The 13,571-nt window shown below is 39.3% G+C and overlaps 1 protein-coding gene across 2 annotated transcripts; it reads right to left on the bottom strand.

The window, feature by feature from the left end:
* Positions 1–1,060: 1,060 nt before the first annotated feature.
* myhc4 (myosin heavy chain 4) lies at positions 1,061–13,174 on the bottom strand. Of its 2 annotated transcripts, XM_005171793.5 has the most exons (41): positions 13,146–13,174; positions 12,995–13,032; positions 12,420–12,634; positions 12,196–12,339; positions 10,433–10,589; positions 10,309–10,336; positions 10,090–10,204; positions 9,874–9,966; positions 9,722–9,785; positions 9,546–9,644; positions 9,355–9,458; positions 9,137–9,275; positions 8,895–9,013; positions 8,628–8,777; positions 8,375–8,545; positions 7,987–8,287; positions 7,816–7,886; positions 7,590–7,677; positions 7,361–7,478; positions 7,148–7,271; positions 6,913–7,049; positions 6,578–6,833; positions 6,256–6,498; positions 5,870–6,046; positions 5,645–5,790; positions 5,474–5,564; positions 4,998–5,387; positions 4,782–4,908; positions 4,412–4,530; positions 3,915–4,111; positions 3,650–3,833; positions 3,371–3,536; positions 3,165–3,289; positions 2,746–3,054; positions 2,434–2,637; positions 2,224–2,349; positions 1,965–2,135; positions 1,724–1,828; positions 1,533–1,628; positions 1,318–1,449; positions 1,061–1,179 (listed from the first exon to the last, which is right to left on the bottom strand). In XM_005171793.5, the coding sequence occupies exons 3-41, from the start codon at positions 12,624–12,626 to the stop codon at positions 1,165–1,167; spliced, it is 5,808 nt and encodes a 1,935-aa protein (XP_005171850.1). In that variant the 5' UTR covers positions 12,627–12,634; positions 12,995–13,032; positions 13,146–13,174; the 3' UTR covers positions 1,061–1,164.
* Positions 13,175–13,571: the final 397 nt, after the last annotated feature.

Genomic DNA, 13,571 nt, shown 5'->3' with positions numbered 1-13,571 from the left:
ACACATTTACAACCTCTACTAGTGGTTTTTTTTTTTTTTTTTTTTTGCAGAGATCTAATGGGGAGTGCTATAACAAGAACCATTGCTTTTGCTTCAGCATTTTTAGTACCCAGGACACAGACTTGAGTTTTTGGTGATGAAGTGGGCTATTTGTCATAAGTTTAGTTATAGGCTTTGGGGACACATATTTATTGTGCGCCACTCAAGTATATTCTCACAAAACTCAAGCTAGATGCATGTGAACAGCGGTGGCTAGGAAAGCTGTCACAATTAGATTTTTGCATTCAGTACATTCCCAGACTGAAAAAAAGTAGTGGCAGGTGCATTAAACAGACAACCATTTGTGACTTAGGGAATTCTCCATCAATTGACTAGAAGCTTTACAATGTTTTGCTTCATGAGTACAAAGCTGTTGCTTTTAAGTGAGTGCAGGATATGTTTTATTTTTTGTGTGAACATCCAGATGTTAAAAATGTGTTGGGAACCAACTTCATTCTAAAAATGGCAATACTTGTCACTGGGTTAATAACTGCTTCTTTCTTACCAAGTTGCTTCTAGTGTGTTTGGTATCCACTATTTTTTGACCAAAGTAATATTAGTATTATTAGTGGTTTTGAACCTCTGACTTTGTTTATATTTGTTCATGTACTGTACAGTAGTTTACTCAACTGGGGTGTACAGAACAGAATTATCACTAAAAGTATAAGTGACTATGTAATGTAACTGCTTTGTGAGTGTTGCTATTGTATTTATTATGTATTGTAAATAAAAGACATTTATTGACTAAATTAATATTGAATAAACTATTTGTGAATCCGTCTACCCCCTCCTCACTTACAGTTTGTGTTGCAGTGCTACCGTACTTCAGTTATTCTGCGTGTATTCAGTATTTATACTAAACCGGCTAAATCATAGAAATGATTGCAGTAAGTTTAATTTTTAATAAACAGGCATACGGTTATACAGCCTTCCAGTTCTAAGATTTTCACTGGAGCTGTTGATGTTGCTGTCATGCATTTATTTTAAACAAAGTTGTTTAAAGATCACTCCAAGACATATGCATTTTCCTCTAAAAACATATTTATTTAAAAGTATCTCTTCTGAACAGTCATATTATATGACTTCAGTGGAGCTTCTATTCGGGTTTAAGAGTTCTTAAACCCTTCACTCTTCTTTGGCCTAGAACAAAAAAAAAAAGCACAACAATAAAACTTGTAAATATATGTACAATAAAAATGCACATATACTCAATCACAAGCTGAATGCTATATTTTCCTTTTCAGTAAAAGTATAGAATCTTGTAATAAGACAACTGACCTTTCCAGCGTCACGGCTTTTGGCTCTGAGCTTGTTGACCTGGGACTCAGAAATGTCAGCGCGCTCCTCAGCCTCCTCCAGCTCATGCTGCACCTTCCTCAACTTGGACAGGTGAGAGTTGGCTTGTTCCTCCTGCAAAGTCGTATACAATTGTATGAACATCTTGAACAAAACATCACAGGTGTTTATGTAAAGTTCTCAAAAGAGGAACTCACAGCTTCTTCAGACTGCCTCTTGTAAGCCTTGACCTTCAGCTGAAGCTTATCAACCAGATCCTGCAGTCTGTTGATGTTCTTCTTGTCCTCTTCAGTCTGCATACAGCAAACATAGATTAATGTAATTTAAACTTTTAACATTCTTTAATTTTATGTTAATTTGATAGCAACTTTTACTCAGATGTCTTTACCTGGTAGGTGAGCTCCTTGACTCTCCTCTCATATTTGCGGACGCCTTTAACAGCATCAGCTCCACGTCTCTGCTCTGCCTCAACTTCACTCTCAAGCTCACGAACCTAAATAGGTAACATTATTAAACTTACTTTTCTCAACATATGTGTTGACTTTCCAAAATATTCTAGGATGTTCCAAAATTACATACTATTTATATAATAATGATAGATAATGACACAAGATTAAAATCCTGCTTACTCTAGACTCCAGTTTCTGGAGTTGTTTCTTTCCTCCCTTCATGGCCAGATTCTCAGCCTCATCCAGACGGTGCTGCAGGTCCTTCACTGTGATTTCCAGATTCTTCTTCATCCTCTCAAGGTGAGCACTGGTGTCCTGCTCCTTCTTCAGCTCCTCTGCCATCATTGCAGCCTTTTGAAAGTATACAGAAACTTATTAGATTCATATTTTATAAGTGTACCAGTCCTTGGTGCTATATTTGACAATTTCTGTTGCTCACATCAGTGATGGCCTTCTTGGCCTTCTCCTCTGCATTTCTGGCTTCCTGTACAGTGTCTTCAACTTCACCCTGGATCTGAACAAGGTCACTCTCAAGCTTCTTCTTGGTGTTTAAAAGACTTGTGTTCTACAACATAGAAGCAACAATATGAATGTGTATAAGGAAGCTCAAAATTACCTTACTTTCAATGTAAACATAATGAGCTTTTACCTGAGAGTGCAGCAGTCCAACACGCTCACTGGCGTCCACCAGCTCTTGTTCAGCCACTTTGCGTCCTCTCTCTGTCTGCTCCAGAGCAGCTCTCAGCTCTTCAATCTCAGACTGCATCAGAGTGTTTCTGCGCTCCACCATGGCCACCTGCTCCTTCATGTCTTCCTGTCCTCTCACGGCATCATCAAGGTGCAGCTGGGCATCCTGAACATAACAACATCTTTACAAAAGGCTTTCTGTGTGCTTTGTGTAAGCACATAGCTTAAAATTGACAAACATATTAATACACCTAAAGCTAAGGAGAAGTCATACTTTGAGTTGTGCCTGAACATTTCTGAGCTGTTTCTGGGCCTCAGCTGCCTGGCGATTGGCATGGCTCAGCTGAATCTCCATCTCATTAAGGTCTCCCTCCATCTTCTTCTTGATTCTGAGAGCATCATTCCTGCTTCTGACTTCAGAGTCCAGAGTGCTCTGCATGGCTTCAGTAACTCTCTGACTGTTCCTCTTGATCTGCTCTATCTCCTCATCCTTCTCTGCCAGCTTCCTGTCAATCTCACCCTTGACCTGGTTTAGCTCAAGCTGGACACGAAGAATCTTGGACTCCTCATGCTCCAGGGTGCCCTATGTCAAATAAAAACAACATTTTCATTTTTAGGGGAAAAAAAGCAGTAAGACATATTAAAACAAACATAAAAAGTCCTAGAAACAATTCTAAATCTCCATATACTCACTTCAGCCTCTTCTAGGGCGGTCTGAATCTCTGCCTTCTCAGTCTCCACTGTCTTCTTGGCCTTTTCCAGCTCATGGATGCTCTTACCAGTCTCACCTATCTGCTCTGTCAGATCTGAAATCTCCTCTGTAAAATGAAAAATCATCCTCTGTATCATAAAGAACATTCATTTATCACACATGTTTATTCTTAATATTTGATTCTTACGCTGCAGATTCTTGTTCTCTCTCTTGAGGGTCTCCAGCTGATCCAGAGTCTCCTCATAGGAGTTCTTCATCTTGAACAGCTCAGTGCTGAGTGAACGAGCTTCTTTCTGGGCACCTTCCAGCTCTGCCTGACCTTCTTCATATTTCTGTTTCCATTCTGCCAGGACCTTTTGGGTGGAATATATCACGATGAGGTTTGTTCAACGTGTATTCTCTAGAATAAAGCTCATACTACTTTCTGAAAAAGAACATCACATCACAACATGACTACATATTTTACCTTGTCAAAGTTCCTCTGCTTTTTGTCAAGGTTGGCAGCCAAAGCATTGGCTCTCTCCACATCAATCATGAGGTCCTCCACTTCACCCTGGAGTCTCTGTTTGGTCTTCTCCAGAGATGCACATTTGGAGTTCACTGCCTCAATTTGTTCCTCTGCCTCTTGCAGACGCTGAGCCAGCTTCTTCCTATTAAATATTTTATAGTTATCAATAAAAAATGCATGCAGTCACCCGAATAAAATCACACAGTTCTTCTAAAGTTCATACTTGGATTCTTCAAGTTCTTCTGTGCGCTGGATGGCATCAGTTTCATATTTGGTTCTCCACTGAGCAACCTCACTGTTGGCCTTTGACATTCCTCGCTGGAGCTCAGCCTTTGCCTCCTGCTCTTCCTCAAACTGCTCACGGAGCAGGTCGCAGTCATGACGGGCTGATTGTACAGCATGGGCCAGTGCGTTCTTAGCCTAGAAGACAAAGTCACATACTATTAGCTTTGCTCCATAGTAAGTGGAAATTATGTGGGATATATATACAGTTGAAGTCAGAATTATTAGCCCCCCTTTGAATTTTTGTTGCTTTTTTTAATATTTCCCATATTATATTTAACAGAGCAAGGAAATTTTCACAGGATGTCTAATAATGTGTTTTCTTCTAGAGAAAGTCCAGATTATTAACTTCTGGGGGTTGATAATTCTGACTTCAACTGTATATATTTATTTATTTATATTTATTTATTTATTTTTTTATCATTATTATTGTATTACCTTAACCTCCTCTTCAATCTGCCTCTTAAGCTCCTCAATTTGCTGGGTGAAAGCCTGTTTTCCTCTTGTGAGCTGAGAAACCAGAGCCTCCTTTTCCTCCAGCTGACGACCAAACTCACCTTTTGAGATAATTTTTTTTTTATATCAGATTTTTGTTTCTATCAGTAATGTCAGCATAATTGGAGTATTTCTTATTGTTAGAAATGAGAAAGCCAGTCCCTTCTCTTCTCCCAATCATGCCAGGAGTGTTGATAAATGCTAAAGTTTTTAGACAGAGCAGCCAGATTGAATCCATGTCTCAGTCAAGGCCAGTATGTGAAGATGGAATTTTGATGCAAAGAAATAGTTCATAAATAATTTAATTATTTACCATTTTCAGTTTGAAGTCTTGCTCTTTGAGCACTGAGATCATTTATCTGACGAAGATTTTCATCATTCTTGGACTTAATTTCACTAAGTTGGTCCTCAACTGTGCGGCACATCTTCTCAAGATTGGCCTACCAAAAAACAAAGTCATTTGATTGTTAGGAATCTTCACTAAACTACATAAATTTACTTGAAAATCTATTAGAAACAATTCTCAAACCTTTGCTTTGGCAACAGCCTCCATGTTGCTGGAGAGATCATCAATCTCCATTTTGTATTCACTCTTCTCTTTCTCTAGCTTCTGCTTGACACGCTGGAGGTTGTCAATTTGCTCTCCCAGCTCGGCCACACTGTCTGCCTGCTTCTTGCGCAGGGCAGCAGCAGTAGCTTCATGCTGAAGGGTGGACTCTTCAAGATCACGACGCAGCTTCTGGAATTCAGCTTCACGCTTCTTATTCATCTCGATCTGAGCAGCAGTGGCTCCTCCAGCCTCCTCAAGCCTCTCACTGATCTCCTCAAGTTCCCTGGAGAGATCGGCTCTCTGCTTCTCAACCTTGGCACGAGCAGCACGCTCAGCCTCAATCTCTTCCTCCAGTTCCTCAATGCGAGCCTATGGATTCAGATAATTAATTAAGCTATGTTAGTCTTTGTTACATCTTTGCCTTTAGCCTTGTTTAATAAGTTTAAATGAAAAACCTGCAGCTCTTTAATCTTCTTCTGGAGCTGAGCACCCAAAGATTGTTCATCTTCAATCTTGCTGAGCAGCTGAGCAGTTTCAAAGTCTTTCCTGTGGGTGATCAAGTATCAATGGTTTGTACACAGCAAATTCATGAATTTTTTTGTTAAAATATTTCTTGTTTTATTTACTTTTTAATTTTCTCTTCAGACTGCTGCTTGTCATTCTCCAGGTCCATGATAGACTCTTGGGCCAATTTCAGGTCTCCTTCAAGCTTTCTCTTAGCTCTCTCCAGGTCCATACGGAGCTTCTTTTCTTGTTCAAGGGAACCCTCAAGCTGTGGGACAATGATATTTAAAATATGTTTGAAGTAAAAAAGGTAAATAATTTACTGCCATGTTTAATGAAGAGCTCACATCATCAACTTGCTGCTCAAGCTTTGTCTTGGATTTGGTCAGGGTGTTGACTTTGTCCTCCTCAGCCTGAAGATCATCCAGAGTCTGCTGATGTGCCTCTTGGAGGGCTTTCTTCTCCTTGGTAAGCTTGGCAATGCTCTCATCTTGAGATGCCATTTCCTCTGTCAAGTTCTTGACCTGTGTGATTTGATTTCAAATATGCTTAGTTTTTTTATTACTATATATATTGTAATAAGTATATATATATATATATATATATATATATATATATATATATATATATATATATATATATATATATATATATATACACCAACTATTTATTACATATATCAACAGTTTACAAATAATTCTAAAAAAGAAGTAAAAAAAAAATAGCCTCTAACCTTATTCTCAGTGGCATGTTTCTCCTTTTCCACTTTAGCCAAGGTGAGCTCCAGGTCATCAATGTCTTTCTTCAGCTCAGAGCACTCGTCCTCCAGTTTCCTCTTCTTGGCTGTCAGTTCAGCATTGATTTCTTCCTCATCCTCCAGTCTCTCGGTTGTCTCTTTGAGTTTAGCCTCAAGCTGGATTTTGCTCTTGATCAGACCCTCACACCTCTCCTCAGCATCTGAGAGATTTTCTGCTTCCTATTAGGAAAACACATCATTCAATCATAACAAACCAATTTTAATGGAGATGAGATTTTATTAAATTAAGAATACTCACAGAAGCCACTGCCAGCTGCAGATCATTTTTCTCTTGCAGCAGTGCCACCATCTTCTCTTCCAGCTCCTTCTTTTTGGCTTCAGCCTTGACAAGATCTTCTTTGCATTTGACAAAGTCCTCTTTCATGGTTGCCAACTCTTTCTCGGTCTCAGCACTCTTCAGCAGAGGCTTAATCTTGTAGTAAACCTTCATCCATGGCCAGTGTTTGACATTCATGAATGAGCGGATGTTGTACTGGATGGTGTAAATGGACTCCCTGTGAATAGTTCATCATTAAATGCCATAATCATTACTTTTTACCATTCACACAATTATAACTCATGCTTTTCCCTCACCTCCTCTCCATCATCTTCACAAACTCTCTCCTCATCAGATAAGCACGGCAGAGAGCCTGGGTCATTGTGACTAGAGTTGCCAGTTTCTCATCACGCATCTCCTCAAGAGTACCCAGCAGACCAGCTTTGAAGAACACCTGAATTCATTTAAATAGAGAAAAGGAAAATAAATTGATGTTTAATCTAAGTTACACTGATCACTGAATCTCATAAAACTGTAAATTCAAAAATGAACCTTTGTGTGTCCAAATCTGTACTCATCATGATTAACATCAATAGATCCCAGGAGTTTCTCACTGGCCTTCTTGTTGTCAATGAACTGTCCCTCTGGGATAACACTGGCATTCAACACCTTGTATCTGTTGAAAATGTATTAAATACTTTATAAATTTTAATTAAATTACTCTTACAGTAAATAAATTACATGTTTATATAAAGTCCCATTTACCTCTGCTTGAAGTCACCATAGAGGATTCTGCTGGGGAAACCCTTTCTGCAGATTCTGATACCCTCCAGTACACCGTTACACCTCAGCTGGTGGATAACCAGGAAGTTCTCCATAAGACCTAATTGTAAAATTATACAGCATGAGCTTGGTAATTATTAACATTATTTTGGAAAAAAACATTAAACATTGTGTTTATGTCAGTACCCCTGTAGGCCATTTATTTTATTACCTGGAGTCTTGGACTCGTTGGGAATCAGACAACGCACAAAGTGAGGGTGAGTGCTCCTCAAGTTGGTCATAAGCTTGCCCAAGTTCTCCTGTTTAGTCATGAAAAGTTTCTGATTTGTATTCACATTTTTAATTTTTTATTTATCATTTCCCTTACCTAAAATAAAACAAGGTCATATACAGTGCCTACTTTAAGTTGTTTCTTTATTGATATAGAATTAATATACCCTGAACTGAGAAGACACAGTCTGCATGGAACCACCCTTCTTCTTGCCTCCCTTCTTTCCGCCGCCAGTCTCTATTCATATAAAAATACATAGGATTACATAATGTAATAACAAGGGGAAATCTAAGTTTGGTTAAGTTTATGTAAATTATCATATCAAAACTTTTTTTACCCTCAACAACAGGTGGGTAGAGAGTAGCCAGCAGTTTGACAGAAGACTTCTGGTACAGCTGCACAACAGACTCGTTCAGTGGATCCTTGTTCTTGTCCAGCCAGCCATTAACGTTGTAGTCCACAGTTCCAGCATAGTGGACCAGGGAGAAGTGAGCCTCAGCCTTGCCTTTTTGAGGCCTTGGTTTCTGGAAAGCATTGCACTTGCCAAGATGCTGATCATACAGCTTGTTCTTGAAGGAAACATCTGTAGCCTTGGGGAACATGCACTCCTCTTCAAGGATGGAGAAGATTCCCATAGGCTGTTTATAAAAGAAGATTGTTTGTTAATAAGAATTAAATGAATCTGAGAATAGACAATGGAAACAAATGCATAAAGCAGTAAAAACCTTCTCAATGAGCTCAATGCAAGCGGCCAAGTCCATGCCGAAGTCAATGAACTCCCAAACAATGCCCTCCTTCTTGTACTCCTCTTGTTCCAGCACAAACATGTGGTGGTTGAAAAACTGTTGCAGTTTCTCATTAGTGAAGTTGATGCACAGCTGCTCCATGCTGTTGAACTAGAGAAGGAAACAGGATTATTTACTGACTACTGAATATGACTCAGTTTGAAGTAAAAAGAAATGAAAGAATCCTTCTTACATCAAAGATCTCAAAGCCAGCAATATCCAGCACACCAATGAAGAAATTTCTTTGTTGTTTTGTGTCCAACATCTGGTTGATACGAATGACCATCCACAAGAACATCTTCTCATAGATAGATTTGGACAAGGCGCTAACAGAGTTGTACACCTGTAAGTAAAAGAGGTAAAATTTTATTAAACATTTTTGCTTTTTACAATTACTAGTCAAATTTACTAATGATATTCTAATTAAACTCATGGACCAGCTAAAAATGTTACTACTTACCTGTGGCACAGTCTGGCCTTTGGTCACAAACTCATTTCCGACCTTGACTCTGGGGTAGCACAAAGCCTTCAGCAATTCAGCAGAGTTCAAACCCAATAGGTAAGAGATTTTGTCAGCCTCTGCAATTGAAACATTACAAAACTCTTAATCATTTTCTTGCCTTGAAAATTCAACTATTTTTGCTTATAAACAGAAACAATGATCTGCATGTGATGACACACATTAGTGCAACTGAGTCTCACCCTCTGTGCCATCAGGCTCTGCCTGCTCCTCACGCTGCTTCTGCTTGAACTTCATGTTACCATGATGAAGCACAGCTCCAGTGAACTTGTAGATGCCCATTTTCTCTTCACCAGTGAAGCCCAGAATGTCAATAGCACTCTGGAGATTACAGAGAAGAATGAGACCTACGATTTGTCATATCTACATAGAATATATCAATAATCAAACATTGACTCACATCAGTAGCCATCAGCTCCTCTTTATCATCAATGCTTGCCACTGTGATCTGACCCTGACTGCACATGGGGAAGTCATAGGGGTTGGTGGTGATGAGCGTCATTTCTGTAAAATAAGAGCAGAACATTTATTATGCAGTTTTACAATATTACATTTACAATTACATGCACTGAATAAAATATGTGCATCTACCAATCAGCTCAGGCTTGTGGTTGGTCATCATCTGGTAGAAGATGTGGTAGCCTCTCTCATCTGGAAGCTGGAATGTCACTCTAGATTTCTCCAGCAGATCTGTTGAGAGAATCAACTTGAGTCACAATCATCTGAAGAGTGACAGACAAAGACAAAGTTAAATCACGTCCACCTACATGTCTCAATGTCAGCACTGGCCAGTTTTCCAGTTGTGCCGAAATGAATTCTGATGAATTTACCCTATTTTAAAAACAACACCAAGTTAAATACTAGCAAAAATGACAATAATTGTCCTATTGTACTTCATGCATGTAAAACCTGAACTTACAAAACGAGAGGAGTTGTCATTTCTCACAGTCTTGGCATTACCATAAGCCTCAAGCAGAGGGTTGGCAGCAATGATCTGATCCTCAAGAGAGCCCTGTTTGAAGGGATTTTATCAGTTTTGTATTACAACACTTTTTGTAGGGATATCACAAAATCAGTAGAGTATACAGTATGTAGATAAGTGTAATGCATTAGATAAGTTTTTTTTATTGCATACCTGCATTTTGCCTGGAGCTTGCTCTTTCTTCTTGTCACCGCCCTGAACTGCAACGGTGGCAAAGTACTGAATGACACGTTTGGTGTTCACAGTCTTTCCAGCACCGGATTCTCCACTGGTTTATGAGAGACAAGAAGACAGAAAATGATAAGAAATGTAGAAGTTGCACAAGTTGAAACTAAACCTGTGCTCAGCATCTCTATTAGATTAGATACATACGTAATCAGGACAGACTGGTTCTCTCTGTCTGTAAATGCAAAGGTAATAATGTTTTAGCAATTGTTTTGTTAAAATGATGAATGTGAACTTGTGTGTAATTCAGATCTTGTAAATGAGATCTCACCAGTCAGCATGAACTGATAGGCATTGTCAGAGACAGAGAAGATGTGGGGTGGAGCCTCCATACGCTTCTTGCCTCTGTAGGCAGCAACCACTTCTGCGTCATACACTGGGAGCCACTTGTAGGGGTTCACAGTTGCGCAGAACAGCCCAGAGTAGGTCTGAAATGAGGAAAGAAGTGGTCAGAGGCAAGCTGTTGCGGTTAACAACGAAAATTGGGTGTTGTTTGCTTTTGATGGCCCTTTCCTGTTTTTTTTTCTCCCATTCTTGTTTCTTATTACTGTGCTATCTCTATGGGCCTGTTTACACTGGGTCACTTCATGCATTTTCTCTGGATGGATAACTATCTGATTTCCGAAAAAGGATCCATTTACATTTGACCGCATAAATGTGTCTCCAGTCAACGGATATGATTTCAATCTTCAACACTAAATGTTATCTAACAGTATATACAGATTTATCTAGGTTATGTTAACTAAATCATCAGATACACCACATTGTATTTTATTAATATTACAGAAGCTTAAGTGTATCGGAGGCCAGCTAGTAAGTGCTGTGCAGGTAAACCTCACTTCTCTGACCTCTAAAGGTGCTCTAGCGACAGATGCCATGGTCTTTAGTCTCCTTGGTAGAACACCAGACAGGAGGGTCGTCGGTTCGAAACCAGCTCGGAGCGAGTTGGGTGGCGTAGGACTGGTGGGGTTACATTGGTGCTGTGATCCGGATGGGAGCAAGGTTTAGGTGGGTGAGCGTAATGGAGGCCAGCTAGTAAGTGCTGTGCAGGTAAACCTCATTCCTCTGACATCTAAAGGTGCTCTAGCGACAGATGCCATGGTCTTTAGTCTCCTTGGTAGAACACCAGACAGGAGGGTCGTCGGTTCGAAACCAGCTCGGAGCGAGTTGGGTGGCGTAGGACTGGTGGGGTTACATTGGTGCTGTGATCCGGATGGGAGCAAGGTTTAGGTGGGTGAGCGTAATGGAGGCCAGCTAGTAAGTGCTGTGCAGGTAAACCTCATTCCTCTGACATCTAAAGGTGCTCTAGCAACAGATGCTAGAGGCCATGGTCTTTAGCCTCCTTGTTAGAGCTACCACTCCCATGCGAAAGGTCGCCGGTTCGATACCAGCTCGGAGCAGGTTGGATGGCGTAAGACCGGCGGGGTTAAATAAGCTGTATATCCTACTTAGAGTTTAAATTATTTTATAGGCTGTACGGCATGGTGGCTCAGTGGTTAACACTGTCACCTCACAACATCAGACTTATATCCATCTCAATTGCATTTTGGAGGGCATTTACACCTGCCCATATCATGATCCGATAGCTATTTGATCAGAAAAAGCACGCAAAGTGACCAAGTGTAAACAGCCCCCATGAGCGTGTGTGTGGTCTTGCCTTTACTAGGTGAATGCATCTGTTTGTTGTAAAGTGGCTGATTGGTAGAAGCTAAAAGATGCCAACAAGGAAGAGAAGGAGCAACAGCTTTTATTGGCCAGCCAACCAAGAATTTATTAATTTTTTTGATTTGCTTGTATTTTTGTCTCTTTAGTTTTATTTTAGTTGCCTTTTATTTGTTAATTTGTTTTTTTTGGTGATCAAGTGTACATACTGTATGTGTTGAGTGAGTGAATAAACCTGTTTGGAATGTCTAAAACACTTGCTCATCCTTTTATGTTATATAGTCTCTCTACTGCCTATTTAATCAGAGGTTGTAACACAAGCACACAGACTAAATGTCTTGAAGTGCTGTTGTAGGTTGTTTCAGAACTTACATAGATCATCCATGCTGCATAACGCTCTTTGAGGTTATACAGCACAGAGGGTTCATTGAGATGGGTCATCATGGCCATGTCCTCAATCTTGTCATACTTGGGAGGATTCATTGGGTGGACGTCATCCTCCTTAACAACTCTCTCCTATAAAAGTCATCCAGTCAGTAATAGTTTTATAAAGGCTTTGTAATTTTGATTCATTTATGCAAAGGGTAAAAATTCACCTCCTTAGTGTCAAGCGTAATAACGGTGACTTTGCCACCGTCTTTGCTCTTGATTGTTCCCTTGACGTACAGCTCTTTGTCATCAACCACATAACAAGCAGATTTGGCATCAAACGGTTTGTTCTGAGCCTCAATTCTCTCCTTCTCAGGCTTGCGGAGGTAAATGGCAGCCTTGCCGTAAACGGCCATCTCCGCGTCCGTACTCATGGTGGCGGCTTGGTGGAAATCAGATAGAGAAAATGCAGTGAATTTAATCACCAAAATTATTTAGCCACAAAACACAAGACAGACCTCTACAGTACTCCTGCCTATAGTTTGCAAATATCAAGCAAAACTGCTTTTTCACATTATAGCATTAACAACAACAATATTGATAGGACATGATTCTAAAAAACAAAAGCAAAATCTGGTGCTTCTTAAAACATTACATGATAAATCTGTTAACATACACAACTACTTTTCTAAATCATGTTAAATTGAGTTAATTGAGTTTTAACACACATCCAAACAAAAATCCACCTGTCTTACAAATACAAAACAAGACAATTTGAGCAATGCAAGAGAAATTCACCTACCTTCTCTTGTCTTGAGACCAGATGAAATTTATTCCACCCTGTAAAACAATCACATAAGTTGTGTGATAACTGATGTTTTTTATATTACAAGAAAATGGAAACCTGTGTTCTGCTTCACTTCAGGTTTGAACATAACTGCAAAGCAACTTACCACCAGCTGGATCTCCTCTAGTGTCTGATAGGGTTGATCATGCTCTCCCCTACATTTATATTAAGATGAACTTGCACAGCAAGCAGACACTAAATATGGACTGGCATCATAGTTTTATTACACTATAAAAAAAAGCTGTCCATCTACAGTGAGGAAGGCATTCAACAGTCTATTAGAAATACTTAATAAATAAATAAAAACAAGAAAGAAGCTGCTGTTAAATTAATTCTTAACTACAAAAACATGAATAAAAATATTACTATACATTTTTATGTTATTAGTAGTAGTTTGTCTATTATTAATAAAAATTGGCATTTATCCATGCAGTTTATATAGAAAAATATAAATAGATATATCTAAGTTTTAAAATGGTTATCATTCATCATATTAAGTTGAATTGCTGCACCAAGAAATGCAAGATATAAA

The sequence above is a fragment of the Danio rerio genome, chromosome 5, assembly GCF_049306965.1.
Source record: "Danio rerio strain Tuebingen ecotype United States chromosome 5, GRCz12tu, whole genome shotgun sequence".
Taxonomy (NCBI): Eukaryota; Metazoa; Chordata; class Actinopteri; order Cypriniformes; family Danionidae; genus Danio; species Danio rerio.
Note: the sequence above shows the minus strand (reverse complement) of the source record. Positions and strands in the feature narration are given on the sequence as shown.

Bases quoted from the DNA above. Each gene is read 5' to 3' on its own strand.
- myhc4 (XM_005171793.5), bottom strand. From the start codon at position 12,626: ATGAGTACGGACGCGGAGATGGCCGTTTACGGCAAGGCTGCCATTTAC. The intron at 10,337-10,432 runs GTGAGATCTCAT...TTGCATTTACAG, and splicing joins CTATCAGTTCATGCTGACTG to ACAGAGAGAACCAGTCTGTC. The intron at 9,786-9,873 runs GTAAGTTCAGGT...TTTTTAAAATAG, and splicing joins ATGACAACTCCTCTCGTTTT to GGTAAATTCATCAGAATTCA.